The sequence below is a fragment of the Podarcis erhardii genome, assembly GCF_964252035.2.
Source record: "Podarcis erhardii genome assembly, chromosome: 4".
In the NCBI taxonomy this organism is placed as follows: Eukaryota; Metazoa; Chordata; class Lepidosauria; order Squamata; family Lacertidae; genus Podarcis; species Podarcis erhardii.
In genome coordinates this window covers 42495024-42512605 of record NC_138508.1, presented here as the reverse complement: position 1 = coordinate 42512605, position 17582 = coordinate 42495024, and the positions used below count along the sequence as shown (strand labels likewise).

At 42.1% G+C, this 17582-nt stretch overlaps 1 protein-coding gene across 4 annotated transcripts in view; it reads right to left on the bottom strand.

Annotated features, from left to right (window-relative positions):
- Positions 1–802: 802 nt before the first annotated feature.
- ILDR2 (immunoglobulin like domain containing receptor 2) overlaps positions 803–17582 on the bottom strand; it is a 40518-nt gene continuing 23738 nt past the window's right edge. Inside the window, exons 4-10 of one of the 4 annotated variants that reach the window (XM_081858479.1) lie at positions 15181–15237; positions 12983–13129; positions 10999–11178; positions 7915–8028; positions 5210–5420; positions 3530–4279; positions 803–1878 (exon numbers count right to left, since the gene is read on the bottom strand). In XM_081858479.1, coding sequence (XP_081714605.1) covers positions 3544–4279; positions 5210–5420; positions 7915–8028; positions 10999–11178; positions 12983–13129; positions 15181–15237 — 1445 coding nt within the window. In that variant the 3' untranslated portion in view covers positions 803–1878; positions 3530–3543. The remainder of the gene's footprint in view (positions 1879–3529; positions 4280–5209; positions 5421–7914; positions 8029–10998; positions 11179–12982; positions 13130–15180; positions 15238–17582) is intronic. The other 3 variants (XM_081858480.1, XM_081858481.1, XM_081858482.1) reach the window with 3 other exon arrangements.

Below are 17582 nucleotides of genomic sequence, written 5' to 3'. Positions count from 1 at the left end.
AAGCGCTCAGTCAGGAATAGAAGTGGTAGCACACAACTGTGTTGTGAGCAGGCTCTTCAGGAGCCTGCACAAATAGCCCAGCTATTTTTGTAACATTAGGTTTTGGCAGGATTGAGAAGCTGCTGGAACAGAAACAACAAATGTATTTTATATATTTGTTTTAGATATTCTGCCTTCCTTCCACAAGCACTTTCAAAACAGCATACATAGGTTTTAAATGGTAATATCTTATTAAAGCACTGAACAGCAAGGTTCCTGTATTGTGTGCTTTCAGCCTATGCCCTAAGGCTAGAATGATAGCACCAGAAACATAAAATGCAACCAAAGGAACCTCCCAAATACTCCCAGGCTAAATTGTTGGCTAACCTGCCTTTCCTGCCTCTTATTGTAGTCGCTTAAACTAAGGTTGTAGTCCACTAAAAAGGGGTCGCAGGTGGGAATATTTGTTTGCAGGAAGCAGACCAAGTGTTCTCAGACAGTGGCAGCCTGCCAACAGTTCCTAATTTTTAAGTATTCCTTTTCATGCTGCTGCTGGCCTGAGCAATGCCACTTGGGACTGGCCAGCTTCAAGGAAGTATGAAATACCCAGTTCAGTTTTGGCTTCACTGCTTCCTCAGAAGTGCTAGAGCCCAGGCAATGGTTACAGCAGTCAGACATCACACTCAATTTTGACTACTTAGCCCAAGCATAAAACAAGTTCTTGAGGATCATGTGCCACTTCTGAACTAGATCTGCCTTCCCAGCATTGTGGCAGATTCTTGGGCTATTGATTCTTTAGAAGAACAAAATGTGAACAATGAAGTAACTTTCAAAGCTGGTGTTTCACCCAACCTATTTATTGTTCAAATTTTCTGTTGCCTTATTGAATGGCCGCAGCCAATTACCAGAAAAGGAGCAATATTGGTCCTTGTAGAAGTATAAAAGCAATGGCTATTTTCCCCTCTTTTGCACCCTGATTTTCTCATTCTAGGTCTGTTGTTGTCTACTAGTTGGCTTTATTAAGAAAAAAAATCATTGTCAGCAGAACCCAAGCTTGAGCTCTGCTTACGAAACGACCAATCAGCAGAACTAGCTGAAGCCTTTTATGGCTATAGTTCAACTGTAAGGCAATGCTGATACATCATATCAGACAACAGTGAAATAACATGGCACATTCTCATTACAGCAAAATCTACTAAGTTTCACTTTCAAAACAAAACATTAATCTCACTGGTGGCTCCCATTCCTGAATGAGGATATTAAAAAAAAAAAATTTACAGGAACTCCAATATGTTCCTCAATATTACCCTGTCCTCCTTAATGCAGTGCCCCAGTTCTCAGTTTGGGATCATTTCCAGATGGGTGCAGAATTGATTTTGCAGTATTTCTTGAAAATGCCTTTTCAAGAAGTCTCAGCATAGGAAGAAAGAGCAAATGGTGAGAGCCCTTTGAACCTGTGGCAACTTTCCCTGTCAAATCTAGGATGCAGAGCAGTACAAGTGAGAAGTCAGTCATATCGGGGAAGGAATATATATCATACAAGAAAGCAGCTCCCATAATACTGTGGGTTCAAAGATGACTGAGGATGAAAATATGGAGACACCATCTTTGCTGGGAGATCAGAAGATGAGCTTGGCAAAAGAAATCTTCTCCATGTTTCATTTCCTTGTCAACTGAGCTTCCCCTTTCCAAGGGGTTGACTGGATGAGAGCAACTGGTTGGAACTAGCTTCTGCACAAGATCTCTATTCACATGTTGAAACAGACAAGAGTCTGAATATTATCAGGTGAGAACACACATCTTGGAAGCCTGTGTGACTCAGCAGTATCACTGTTTCTGTTTTCCAAGTCTTCTACAACAGCATCACACCACGAGGGACATCCTTGTTGGGAACTCATTCTGAGGGGGAAAAGAGAGGCAAACACTGTGAAACACTAAATCACATCTCTCATAACATGAAGAAAAAAATGTATCCTCAGCAGGGAACCAAAATTGGGTGCTTGGCTTCTGCTTTCAGAAGCTTTAAGTAGCCTCTTACAGTGGGGCTTCCCTACATGCTAACTAGCTTTATGGTGGCATTTATCAAATCTTTCTATCTTTAACCACCTGCCCACCAATCTCACAGCCTCAATATGAAGGGGCCAATTTGTACCTTCTGAAAGCCTGCTGGAAGACCCCTTGTTTTCATTCCTGGTTCAAACCATGTCCAGGGTAATTGTTCATTTAAGTGCTTCATCATGAGCTCAGAGTGCAGTTTCTCAAGGCTCCACACAACCTGCTTCAGGAAGGCTTTTTGTGGCATTGTCTATATTCAAAATTAACTGCTCATCCAGATTTCCTTTTGTGCTGTACTTTGTGCACAGGTCCACACTTTAAAGCTCTGTGTCCGAGTGGTGTGGGGTTTTTTTTGGGGGGGGGCAGTGTCCCAGTGCTTTCCCTGGGAAAATCCACATTTACCACTGAATTGACACAAACGGCAATCTGCAAAAAAACTGATTGCCATTTGCTTCAATTCAGTTGTAAAACACAAGTTGTTCTGGGGAAAGCACTGGGTCAAAAGAAAACCACTCGACCTGGACCTGGACAGCCAGAACCTGTACCCAGAAACGTGGCACAAAAGGAAGTCTGGATGAATCTAGATAAAAACCAGAAATCTCACCACAAGTACAAGGGTCACAGCAGCTCCTTGTAAGCTGCCAGATGGCACTTGGACCTTCCTTTCTCCACCACCCAAGCCAAGATAATTGCACTAACTGATCTTCCTCAGATCAGTAATTCTCTAGTTATACATTTGTGCTCTCAGTACTTCTTTATGGCCAGAGCTGACATGAATGTGCTTCCTTTACTGAGTGATCAGTGGGCAATTTTCTGACCGGTCAGTCACAAACTGCACCAGGCAGCCTTCTAAATTAATTTGGCACATCAGTGGATTGTCAGCTAGTGCAAATACACTTTTAACTACTCAACAAGTTGTAAGCAACAAGTTATTAAGAAGGAAATATATAGGTTTTCAACTTTCCCATCCAACAACACGAGTAGACAGATAGTTAACTGTTCCAACTGCTCAAAAAATAAGGTGAACAGATGCCACTTCCAAATGTTGTCTAGACTCTGAACTTTGGAAACTTTTAAAAGAAGTGCCTTTCTACTCAGGTCACTAGGATCAAATCAAGCAACTATTGCCAGAATTCTGCAAGCAACTAGTGACCCAGAATTCATTTACGATTTACTAAAATTAGATTATTTTGCTTCCTTTCTTATTATCAACCCCTAACCTGCCACCTTCTGCTCAAGATATTCCTCTTTGTACTCTTCAGTTCTCTGAATCAAGGCAGATTTTTTAATAATGCATTTTGTACTCAGATTCCAAGGCCTAAGACTGAAACATGAAAGTGGCCACGATTTTCAGGCTCCCCCTGCAACAGCTATGCAAGCAGGGCTGAGATCTTTCCCCAGTTGCAACTTGAGTAACAGAACCAGAGTACAAAAACATTGACTACGAAGCGGCCCTAAGTTGTTGCCCCATCAGCCCAGAACCTAGCCACCCTGCCTGGTGATTCTTGCTCAGCCCATTTGGATCAGGAGTGTCAGACATGGCCTCACTGTTTTCTTGGGTTCTTTCTTCCTTTTCTTATCTGAGTTATTCAGGCTTGGTTGTTCTCTGCTTCTGTATGAAGGGCCTCGGCTCAACTCCCTTTCGCTGTATGGCGGCAGAGTGTCTTCCCCTTCCTCTTGCTGTGGAGGTTGTTGTTGTTGTTGTTGTTGCTGCTGCTGCTGCTGCTGCCCTGGTTTGTAAGTGGATGGTGGCGACCAAGCATAATATGTCCCTCCTCTCTGGCTGGATTGCGAGCTAAACTTTGAAGGTGTCCCGCCATGATCACCACCTTCATCATAGCTTCGCGATTTCCTCTCAAGGGCACTGGTAAGGTAGGAGTGGTCGTACTTCTGACTCCCTCCCGGTGTCCGACACACTAGCCTAGGCAAGTGTTTCTCTTCGTGGGGACGTCTCCTGGGTGGGCTATACGTCCAGCCCCGATCCGAATCTGTCAATGGCTCACGGTTTCCTGCCCTGTGCTTGCCATAATACTCATCGGATGAGTTTTCTGGGTGTTGCACTGCACCTCCATGTACTCCTCTGGATCCTGTCCTCTCAAAGCGCCGGGGCTCCTGAGGGCCTTCTGTCCGACAGACGTGCTGACTGTAGGACTCGGCGAAGGCTGCAAGTTCATCCATGGAGACAGCCGGCACTCCCATGGAGAAACTCTTCCTTGAGAGCATTTCTGACTTGCATCTCTGCTGGCTGAAAGAGACGGGAAATGGTTCATCTTTTCTGTTTCAAATCAGTAAGCCAGTCTTGTAACTAGACTTGCCTGCTCACCTAGGGTGAACAAGCAATAAACCCCAAGCGAAGCACCTGAATGACATATGCCAGCAGCCTAATATCCTTCTGCCTAGCAAAGGATACACACACACATGTATATATATATAGAATTGCTATCCCACCCTTTCTCCCAAAAGAGCTTAGGAGAACAAACAATGGAGTAGTAAAAAGAATACAATTAAAATAAAGTAAAACATATTTAAAACATTTAAGAACAATGAAGAATATTTTAAAGCATATAAAAACAGTCATATAACCTCACAACAACTAATAATTCCAAGGTTGTTGCAAATAGGATCTTTCACCCGTCAGGTGTTTGGGTGAACAGGCATTTTCAAAAATTCCTCTTCAATGTTTATAATGAGGGAGTGGGGAAAGAGAGAGAAACCTCACCAGGGAGGGCCTTCCCTGGTTTGTTTTAATTCATGCTGGGAGAAAGTTGGGATAGAAAGAAAATAAATAAAGGAAATTCCACAAATGGGAAACCACTACTAAGAAGGCCTTGCTGTGGGTCAGCACCAAGAAGGCAACATCCAGCGGCAACAGCATCAACCAGGGCTCCCCGCTGATCGAAGGACATTTTCAATCACCTTTTATATTAATCTCTTCTCTGGACGTAAACACACTCAGGTCCTTCAGCCTTTATTCACAGGAATTTTTCTCAAAGCTCCTCACCATCTTTGTCACTTTTGATTCTTACTCTCTTCATTGTCATTCAAGCACCTCCCCCTGCCCCCTCCTAAAAAATGTGGACCGCAATAATTAGAAAGAAAAAGGAGGGAAATCAGGAGAGCAAAAGGCATTCTCCCTCCCTTCCTTTTTTCCCCTTCTCCCAGGAGCTGCACTCACCTGAGCCTCAGGCTGCCCCTCTCTGCCCTGTAATCAGAGCATGTCTGTGGCCTAGATGTGCCACCTCCACTGATGACTCCTGCCCAGTATTCTGCATCACCATCCATGTCTCCTGAAGGGGGAAGCAGCTTCCTGCGCACCTGGCGGTAAGATTGGCGGAAGTTGGCATCTTCCTCATGCAAGGAGCTGAGCTCTGAGATGGTGTTATTGTCTGGGATGAAAGAAGGCACAGAAATGCTGGAAACCATGGAGATGATAAAAATAACTCAGAAGACATTGGGAAAAATAGCAATCTAACACTCATGGATTGTTGGAGAGCCTTCACATACCGGAACAGAATTAATTCCTCAAGAAACACTAGATGTTGTATAGAATATCTAAATATTGTATAACAGATCCATCCTTTCTGGATGGATGATTACCTGTAGAATTTTTTCTTTTATGAAAGTAAACATTGTGTGAATGGGTGAGAGAGAACTATAAAAATGGTGAGGGGGCTATTGGGTTGTTGGTTTTATTTTTATTATGTATTTGTGTGGTTTTATATTTTGATTTTATTCTGTGAACCGCCCTGAGACCCCCAGGTATAGGTCTGTATATAAATTCAATAAATAAAATAATAATAATAATAATAATAATAATAATAATAATAATAATGGTGGTGGAGTAAGACTTGTCCCTGTTAAACCAACCTTATCAGAAATGTGGATTTAGTTATCAAAAGCAATGCTAAAACTGTTTTTCCTTTACCCTTTTTTAATTAAAAAATATAAACCAATAAAAAAAAAATCAAAGCAGTGCACATACAATAATTATCAATGCTACACAGATAAAATCTGCAATTTTAAAAAATGAGGATACATGACTAAATTATATTTCATTTCTGGGTAGGTTTGCTGAAATAAAGGCACTAAAAAGCTGTAATCTAAAACAGTATAGTGAGGGCATCTGCCTAATAGGCGGGCAGTTCCAAAGCATAAGTGCTGCCACAGAACAAGACAGACTACAGAACAAACATTAAATGGCACTTGTAAAAGCACCAATTCAGGAAAAAATGAGAAAAAAAGTGGATCCAAAGAAGGCAAAAGGGGAAAGGGAAAGGGAAAGGACCCCTGGATGGTTAAGTCCAGTCAAAGGCGACTATGGGGTTATGGAGCAAATCTCGCTTTTCAGGCCAAGGGAGCCAGTGTTTGTGTACAGACCAGCATGACTAAACTGCTACTGGCACATGGAGGACCGTGACACGAGCAATGCCATTTATCTTCCCGCCGCAGCAGTACCTATTTATCTACTCGCACTGGTGTGCTTTCGAACTGCTAGATTGGCAGAAGCTGGTATAGAGCAATGGGAGCTCACCCCGTCACACGGATTCGAACTGCCAACCTTCCAATCAGCAAGCCCAAGAGGCTCAGTGGCTTAGACCACAGCGCCACCTGCTCCTTTACAGATCCAAATAACCACAAGGCTACCTCTATGTGTCAGTGAGAGATATAGTACTGTCTCTCACCATCAACAGTCTTTCATGTAAGAAAGTAAGAAGGTCTTAGAAAAGCATTTCTAACTTGGCGTGAGGGTCTGCTGCTCAAAAGGAAAAACGTACAGGGAATCAACAGAGCATGTTCCAGCCCCTGAGTGCAGCCAAGTAGTTTTTTTGGATTCTTAAAGCAAAACCATTGTAAACATTGTATTGCTCATAAAGATTTCCATATGCATTTTTTCACAGGTACTCCTCCATAGCAATAAAACATAGGAGAAGCACCCTACTGTGTGTCAGAATTATATGCATTCTGTCTCACTCTTTCTGGAGTGGGAGATAGACCGGCTCTGTGTGATTCACCAAACTTAGCTTTTTAAAATGACACGCTCTTTCCCTCCCATCACCCCCATTGCCTAACCCACTGCACATAGTGACATCTGAATCCTAGGCATCCCAATCTGGAGGAAACCTTTTTATAGTATTTCTTGTGGGTGGAAATGGCAGCATGTTCAGTGATGACTGCTTGAGAACACCATGTAATTTTTTAGTTTTTCCCCCTCAAAGCTGTGATTAAAGTCATTCCTTGAGTCTGTCAAGTGATTGAGGCAGCTTGTGTATCTCTGACAGCCAGGACCAAGTGGCACTAATGGGCTGAATCTATTGAATGTGTATGCTAAAAATAGAGGGCAGCATTTTTATCGGTTGGTTTTTTTTAAAAAAAAACCTGTATTAGACGTATCTGAATGGACTTGATGAGTCAGTGACTTGGACCACCTCAGTGTGTAGCAATTTATTTCCTGCCGTCTTTTGCTAGAAATGATGGATGTGTACAGACATACATAATGTGGGGGTGAGCCCTATGTGGAAATGCATTCACTGTGTTTTTCTCTCCCGGACTGAACTCAGAAGAAACCATTTCTGTGTCTTTACAGCAGAAGGCAATTGTTCACCCTGCTGGTTGGTGGAAACTGATGGCACTACTAACTCACATTCCACCCCTTTCCTGAAGCACTTTTTTCCAATATTTTAAAAACTGTTTCCAACTTTTAAAAAAATGACAGGGAGGGAGATGAATGTGCATGTGGTGCAATTAAGAAAGGTGGATGCCTTGTTGAAGAAACTTTGCATCCTGTTAGTAGCCCAGTCTTCTGCATTAACATTCCATTCTATTTTGAATGAAACATTGTTGGGTTTTACTAGAAATAGCTGAACAAGTTCCATCTCTTACATCTCTCTCGCATCCTCCTCGATGGGTCAAACTGAGCCAATTCTTTCTCGACATAGTACAGCACCTTCATAGAATCTCTCTCTTTGTCAGCCTGGATTCGGTAGCCTTTCCGCACTATTGGAGAAGTAGTAAATAACTGGTCAGTATGAATTCTTTCCAAAAAATAACTTTCAAGTTCTCCTAAACTAAGAATCAAATCAGGATGCCTAACTAGTTCCTGATTGCAGGGGAGAACAGAATCTTATGTGTTCGTTAACTCAAAAGCCATAGGGAAACCACACTTCCAAACCCTGAAGATTTTAGTGGAAAAGTCAACACATTCTTCTCTGGCACTGAAATAAGTGGACCTTTAAAATATGGAACTATAAAGTGTGGGATCATGCCTAATTTGAATAACAGCAGTGAATGCCAGTTTCCTCAAACATTGTGTTTATTGCCTCTTCCCAACAAGACTGTCTATGACGTGGTGCTTCTTCCAATATGAATGTCTCTTTATTATTACGATAAAACTTTATTCATCTTATCCATTTATGAAAGTGACTTTTTAACTGCTAGTGACCTTGATGGAAATTAGAGTGGCATTATACGGTCATCATCTCTTGAAGACCCAGAGGTTTTTTTGGCCTTTGGATATCTATTTGGGTAGCTTGCATAATTTCTGTAATTGACAGGGAAATTAGTCATCCTTCCCCCCCCCCCCAATTGCAGCTGTGTAGTAGAAAAAATTTATACCCTATTTTGTGGAATGTAGATATTAATATCAGAGTGAGTTTAGATCTGTTGACTGATCCCAAACAATTAAGGAAGAGACTCCTAAAATAAAAAATGAGCTTAATGGGACTTACTCCCAAGTAAGTGCAACATATTTGCAACCTTAAAGAAATGTCTAGTGTGGTCAGTAAAGTTCTTGTGAGTCATTCAGTCAGGATTTGATTCCATTAGCTATTCCATATAAATCAGAGATGATTATAGTAACCCATGCAACAGTATTTATAACAATTGCCCATGCCTGGTACCTGAGAAGTGAGAGGGTGGGAAGGATTTAAGGTAAAGGTAAAGGTACCCCTGCCCATATGGGCCAGTCGTGTCCGACTCTAGGGTTGTGTGCCCATCTCACTTAAGAGGCCGGGGGCCAGCGCTGTCCGGAGACACTTCCGGGTCACGTGGCCAGCGTGACGAAGCTGCTCTGGCGAGCCAGCGCAGCACACGGAAACGCTGTTTACCTTCCCGCTATAAAGCTATTTATCTACTTGCACTTAGGGGTGCTTTCGAACTGCTAGGTGGGCAGGAGCTGGGACCGAAAGACGGGAGCTCACCCCGCCGCGGGGATTCGAACCGCTGACCATGCGATCGGCAAGCCCTAGGCGCTGAGGTTTTACCCAAAGTACCACCCGCGTCCTGGGGAAGGATTTAGCCGTGCTTTATAATGTATGCAACCAATTTAAAGTACCGTATTTTTCGCCCTATAGGACATACTTTTTCCCCTCCAAAAATGAAGGGGAAATCTGTGTGCGTCCTATGGGGCAAATGCAGGCTTTCGCTGAAGCTTGGAGAGCGAGAGGGGTCGGTGCGCACCGACCCCTCTTGCTCTCCAGGCTTCAGGAAGCTATCAGCAAGCCTGGGGAGCCCGCGGAAGTTCCCGCAGGGCTCCCTAGGCTGCGGATAGCAGCCTGCTGCCCGGAGCGCGCTGAAGCAGAGCGCCCCGCATGTCGGGCAGATATCCGCAAGCCTGGGGAGCCTGCAGGAGTTCCTGCTGCCCAGAGCGTGGGGCGCGCTGAAGCCGCGGCTGGGGGGGGAATAACTCCCCCCCCTTTATTTCCCCCCCAAAAAACTAGGTGTGTCCTATAGGCCGGTGTGTCCTATAGGGCGAAAAATACGGTAGTTTCAGAGAAGCAGACCCAACACCATGTCCGATACCAATGAAATGAAAAATGCAGTGGGTTGTTGGTTTGTTTTTCAAAGTATGTGTCAATTGAGCATCCTAGTTCAGTACAGCCATTTCTGTGCAGTGACATTTAAAGCACACACACAACATGTTGGGTTGTTTATGATACTTTTCAGTTCAATATAATTCTGCTTTTGGTCAAATACTGATTTATCACTCCTGAATCTGCTCCAGATCTTTTTGTTAATAATGAAAGAATGTTTTAACAGTTCCCCTTAACTCATCCATTCTTATTTTCAGTGGAGGAGAGCAGAAATGCACAGATTATTTAAACCCTTTTTTCCAATGACTTTTCCAATGATCCTTCAAAAGGTCAGTACACTAGTACAAGGACACAGGAGCTTTATTGCCAGCATTTAGTCATCAATTGCTTTTTCAGGAATGTCATCTTAGTGCAGTGCTGCTATTACCAATTAGATTCTTCCTTCCGAAATGCCACATGCCGTTTCAAGAGCTAGTAGTACAAGCATTTGATCCTAAAGTATTGCACAGGACTGTTGATAAAGAACACCTGCCATTTTCTTTGGCTGCCTATCACTGATAAGCAAAAAGGCATGTAGCGCTATCCTAAGCACGTTCCACTACGTTCAGCAGAACCTGCTGCTGACTAATGTCCATAGGATTGCACAAAGTTTTTCTCTGTCTCTTAAGCACAGATCAGTACTGATTCAAGGCATGTGTGACATAACCAAAAGCACATGGAAATATGCACTGGGCATGCTGCCACCACACTGAACACTTGAAATGGGGCATGGCTTTCTTCTAAAAAGTTCCAGGCAAAATATGTGGTGGAAAAATATATATAATACCATAAATTTTTGCTCATGAGTGGTAGACATGAAGCAGAGGTACAAAAAGGATTTGTGTTTTTACTTTGCATGATTATGCAAACTCGCACATTTCTTAATTTTGATATACAACTGTCCATCAAAAAACATACAAAGAAGTTTGTACCTTATTTTTCAGGAAAAGTCACCCTTTCCTAATCTCGAAACTTTCCTAGTTAGAATGAGGATATCCCTTGGTTTTGTTAATTTAATTCCCTGTGAATACACTTGTATACATTTTCCTCCCATTCTGCTTCATTTGAGGGCCCTGCTGATATATTCTGACAAAGACCCAGAAAGCATCCAGATTACCACTTTGTCCTCCTGCGCTGGATTCACTTGCTGCCAAGGGAGGAAGGTGTGACTTCTCCATCAGGACAGCATGAGATGGGACTCCAGCCGCAGAGTGGACAGAGGGAATATAATAAGGCCCAGGGATTGATGTAACAGTTGAAGGGTATCCAGCCTTCGCAGCCTTTCCTGCTTCATACACTGGGAAAAAAAGGTAATAATTAAAAATGAAGCATTCACCCTGTAGTGCTTCCCATTTAACAGTTTGTAACTGCTTTTGATTTTAGCAACAGAAATTGCAACAGCCAATTGATTCTTCCAAGATCTTTTAAATGAGATGATACTGAACCCATTTTAAACAAACAAGCTCAGCAAGTGTCATCAGAAATGTTTTCATGTTTCAGAGATACTACGGTCTATATATCTTCAGCAGCAAAATCAGATTCAGGTCATAACAAGACTTTCTATCAAGTATATTTCTGCAAAATAATCAGAGGATTCGTTTATTTAAAAAGGGGGTTAATTAAAAATAATTAAACCACCAAGTAAACAAATGCAGAACCTAAATGAAATTTGAGGGAAATTACCCAGAAGCCTAATTAGCAAAGAGCATTCACCATGTAAATAGATTCTGTTTAATTTATCTTATAGCGTCATAGCAGTTCACCTTTAATACTACTGGAAGCCTCAAGCATGTATTAAAAGCCTGCAACTAGTTGGCCAAAGATTCCAACTTATATCAGAATGGGATTTGGCTTCTCACAGCAGACACAGGTGTGCACTGAGCATTCATGTGACTGATATTTCTTTCCACACAGTCACCCTGATCCAGCAAGATCTGTGTGTGGAAGAAAGCTTCTGTGCATGCCACCAGATGGATTTAAGATGCACACCTGGCTGCTCATTTACATCTGCATTGCTATGAACATCCAGTCACCATTCAGCTGACTGGTCCATCTTTAGATTTATTTAACATATGTTCATTTGGCTTCTGCTGTTGACTGAAGTCACTCACAAATATCAAGGAGACGTCAAAATTCATCAGTAATTATGCAGTCACTTTTTTAAAAAAAACCAGCAACCCACCTTTTCAAAGTTAACAGTAAAAACAATGAGTTGATTCCATTGCTGGCTTTTGAAAATCCCCCTATCTACTGTATCTCTCCACATTATTTTCCTTCTGTTCAGAGGGTTCACCAACCCTCATGAGGTGTTTCCCAGAAGGAAAAAGCAGCTGCAGTAGAAGATAAGACCAAAATGGAGTGCCCCAGTTTGCACAGGTGTATTTGCTTACTACTGATGGAAAGCCACCATTGCACGCAAGAGACCCAAGGAAGCTGCCTTATACCGTGTTGGACCATTGGTCCATCTAGTTCAGTATTGTCTACACTAACTGACAGCAGCTCTATAGGATTTAAGAAAGGGTTCTTTCCCAGTCCTACCTGGGCGTGCCAGAGTTTGAAACTGGGACATTTGGCATGCAAAACAGATGCTCTACTATAGAGCCCAACCCTATACAGATATATACTCCTCTCATCCAAACCACTGAAAGCCTGAACAAACAGATGGGCCTTCATGGATTTTTCAAAAGGCTAGCAGGAAGGAATACTGATAATCCTCTTTCCAAGGGGCTGTTCAAAGGGTGTTTTAAAGCCTCATAAGAACTAGCTGCTCAACGCCACCCAGAACCCACAAGTTGAACATAGCTGTGGCTGGATTAGAGCCAATCTATTTTGCAGTCACCCCATGGATGATTGACATCCATATGAAACTCTGCTTTGTGAAAGGTCACCCGATACACGTTTGGCTTCTCAGTTCCCAAGGCAATTCGTCAGCCTGATTTTAATGAGCAACAATACTTTAGGGCTGACAGCTGGATCCTTCAGTTCTGTGAGAAGCACAGGAGGAGAAATATCATTTTAGCAATGAATACGGCAAGGAAGATAGTGTATCTATATGAAAAAGTGCTTCACAATTTCGTCCACATTGTGAACAAGTCACTCACGTGCCCGTGGACAGCAGCAGGTATCTGGGCAGCAGGGGCAGCGGACGTAGCAACAGCAGCTATGAGGACAGCACTGGCACCAGCAGATCCCAACCAGGAGGAAGAAGAGGAAGACGCCCAGGATCACCAAGCCTACAAACACCCACTCTAGAAAGAGAGAGATGCAAATGTGTCAAAATGTTAGGACTATTTAGATTAATTCAGTGTGTGTGTGTGTGTGTGTGTGTGTTTACAAAAACCTCGGAATGAGTGTCTTTGGGGAATACTAAAGGACATGTAAATCAATTGAATTTGATAAATGAAAACATCTATTAATGCTTAGAAGGAAAGGCCACCTTCAATATTTTTCACTCCATACAGGCAACCCCCTATTTATGCACGTTCAATAAGTATGCAACCATGCACACACGCATTATACAGAACCTGGAAATGACCCGAAAACGTCACGAAAACATCACCAAAAGTGCAGAATGGGGCAGGGGCCCAGGCCCCTCATAAAAAACTGCCTCGGCCCCTAGGAGTCAGCACCTATGCTATGATCTATAGATTGATTCCATTATACCTAATATTTACCTGGAGACCCAAATAAAGCTATAATTATCCAAAGATTGTACTGCCCCAAGAAAAGAAAAGTGCTTTTGCCCATCTCTCATAGCAAAAGCCAAAAAAGCAATGGGTAGGCACAGACAGCAATCTACTAAGTGGTAAATTTTAAGAAAATAGCAGTTCCTCCATATAGTGCTGTACAGTTGTATTGTGTTCAGTTGTATGTGCAAGTTAGGATTTTCCCAGTAGTAGCAGTCTCCAGCTACACCAACATAGGGATACACACAACAGCTTTATATAAACAACACTGGAGTATCCATTGCAGCAGTAGATTGAATAATACCCTAAATCTATCTTGCCTGTAGGGTTTTTAAAATATCAACCCTCAAATACTACCAAACCGCTTATCCATGTATGTCTGGGTAGCTTTAGCTGTGGGACGCTGCTGAACAAAAAACTTAATTACTTACCAAAGCTGCTTCTAGACTGTCACTAATTTGCGGGTAGAATGCAACATAGCAGCTAATACAGAATGTGGCAGGTAGACTGGTGACTGGGAGTGGCCGGCGAGACCACATAACACCTGTCTTGAAAGACCTACACTGGTTCCCAGTACGTTTCTGAGCACAATTCAAAGTGTTGGTGCTGACCTTTAAAGCCCTAAACGGCCTCAGTCCAGTAAACCTGAAGGAGCGTCTCCATCCCCATCGTTCTACCCGGACACTGAGGTCCAGCTCCGAGGGCCTTCTGGTGGTTCCCACACTGCGAGAAGCAAAGCTACAGGAAACCAGGCAGAGGGCCTTCTCGGTAGTGGCACCCACCCTGTGGAACGCCCTCCTACCAGATGTCAAAGAGAAAAACAACTACCCAGACTTTTAGAAGACATCTGAAGGCAGCCCTGTTTAGGGAAGCTTTTAATGTTTAATAGACTATTGTATTTTAATACAGTGGTACCTTGGGTTAAGTACTTAATTCGCTCCGGAGGTCCGTACTTAACCTGAAACTGTTCTTAACCAGAAGCACCACTTTAGCTAATGGGGCCTCCCGCTGCCGCTGCGCCGCCGGAGCATGATTTCTGTTCTCATCCGGAAGCAAAGTTCTTAACCTGAGCCCTATTTCTGGGTTAGCGGAGTCTGTAACCTGAAGCGTATGTAACCTGAAGCGTATGTAACCCGAGGTACCACTGTATTCTGTTGAAAGCTGCCCAGAGTGGCTGGGGAAACCCAGACAGATGGGCAGGGTATAAATAATAAATTATTATTATTATTATTATTATTATTATTATTATTATTATTATTGATGCAACATCATACAAACAAATCAGAAAGAATACTCAATAAACAGCAGGCATCATAGAATCTCCCTGCAAACTTTGTGAAAACAAATCTGGATGAATACTTGATGGACAGGTTGATATGGAAGTGACCCAAGTGAATGGTCCCATGACTAACAACAAAGTCACCGTTGTTTTAGCATGCTCCGTGCCACTTGCTAAAGCCCCGGTTATTCTCCCCAATTGCTAGTTGCAAGCTGTTATGGAAAAGATGGGGAACCAAGGGCACATGCACAAGCAGATGAATGCACAAGATGCTGTGGTTGAATGGGAAGATAAAGTAGAAGAAGAATGGATAAAGTGTTAGATGACTGAGTACCTGGCATAATCTCCACAGCAAAACTGGGCAGGAGATCAGCAAACAGCCCTGTCCTGCCTAGAAAAGACAGAGGAGGGGAAAGAAGGAGAGAGGTTAGTGCAGGAAAATCACTCCCTTGCCTCAGCATGAAGCCTGCTCTTACGTTATGATGAGGTCTCTATGCTAGGGATGGGGGAGACATTTGATTCAGTTTCACATTTAGAAGTGAATTCACACTTTCCAAAACAGTACAAGAACAAACCCACAGCCATCCTGCAAAATTTGCATTATTCCAAATTTTGCAATGGACTTTGCCAGCCAAAGTAACATGTAAAAAAAAATGTACCTGCTGGAGTAAAGTGTGCATAAAAATGCATATAATAGTGAAAATAACATACAAAATTTATTCTGTTAGAGAAAAGTACTACCAAAAAGGGTTTATTAGGTGAGATTATGTACAAAAATATTATTAAGAGAAATTCACGCTAAAATGCTGATGAATTTTCATGAGGACTTTCTTTTTTAAAAAAGAAATGTGATATGTAAATGTGGAGAACTGAATTTAAGATTAGAAAAATGAGAAACTAGTATGATTCATAGAATCATAGAATAGAATCATAGAATCATAGAATCATAGAGTTGGAAGAGACCACAAGGGCCATCGAGTCCAACCCCCTGCCAAGCAGGAAACACCATCAGAGCACTCCTGACATATGTTTGTCAAGCCTCTGCTTAAAGACCTCCAAAGAAGGAGACTCCACCACACTCCTTGGCAGCAAAATAGAATCGCTTGGCAGCAAAATAGCTTTCTCCCCTTTCTTATTTCTCAGTGAACTGTACAGGAATGGATGCAGTTCCCTTTCTCCACATCTTTAAACTGATACTGATTTAAAATAGGTAAAGGGTAGATATATGAAATAGCTGCAGGAAGCACTGCTTCACAGGAGAAATAGTAACTATACATATTACATTGTTTAGCTTCATGCACACATATGTCTCTTAATGAAGACCAAAAAAAAAATCATTTTGGCCTAGACTTTCAGTATATATGGCCTATTCCTTTTGAGACTTTATTATACGTAGCAGTCATAAATTCTGCATTGAGCCTGCATAGATTGCTTCCAGTTGACATGGAAACAACCTGGTTCAGAGGTGCTTTACAGAAAGGAAAGGCTTGACATTGTAAAACAGTACTGTCTGCGTACTACACAATTGTGTTAGTAGCAGCTTGGGTCATCCCAACCTTGACTGCCTTTGGTACTTTTAGACATGTCTGGTAAAAACCCAGAGATGCAGGGAGCTGGGGATAAGGTCTCTTAAAGAAAACTGATATTTCTAAAATTGGCGTTTTAATCTGGATTTTTTTGTTGCAGTTAAAGAACTGATAAGATCTCAGTTAAAATGGAAAATGCAAAGAGCTGAATGATTTCCACCATCGGTCCTGGCTCTTGTGAATACCCCAGCTCTACAAAACATTGGTCCAATTTCACCGAAAACGTAATTTTATCAGCATGGTAAGTAGTAACCTATACAAAGTTTAACATTTTCACCTTCTATGTTTATGCATCTATATTTTGTTACAGCTCTTGATTAAATGGTTGCAATCAAACATTTCATATCCAATTCAAGAGCCACCTCATTAGCATGATTAGATATCATCCTGAGACCTGCAGGTTTCTTAATTGGTCAAAAAGTTAATCACCACAAGGCGCCATCCCAGTGTCAAAATAATCCACAAAATTACTGTGGATGACCTACAGTAGGATGTTCAGACAGAAATGTGTATGAATTAAGTCTCTTGGCACTCAGAAGCTCCACAAGCGCACCATGAAATGGCAAGAAAAGGAGAGTCATCTTGAATACAGTGTTATTGCAATCCTAATGCATCTTCATTTAGCAGTGCTATTGGATTCAATGGAACTTAATCCCATGTGACTGGATTACAGTCCAAATAAACTGCATGGACCATAAGATCAGTCCATTTTGCTTTACTGTATTTATTTAGAATCCATTCATGAGAAAGGGCAATATTTTACCTTCAGGAAGATAGCCACTGGCTACAGAATTCTAGATACAAACTTGTCTCCACATCAGTCAGCCAGTTCTGCATTAAGCAAAATTTAGACTAAGATCACCAACTGGAATTCAATTCTTTCCTACTTCTAGTTTTCCCCATTGAATAAAAAAGAGGGCTATACTTATTAAGACTACAGTATATGTTTCTGGTCCCCTAACCATGAGGCTATTGTCAAAGCAACAATAAAAGCACTCTAAAGTCTAGTAATGCTTTGCCACCTGTTGCATTTCATCAAAGCTGCTGTTATATCACCACTGTAACATCATCAATCATGAGTGGCTCTGCAGATAATGTGCTCACATTTCCTTATAACAATAATTGTTTCTATCACCAATAGTTTTCTTGC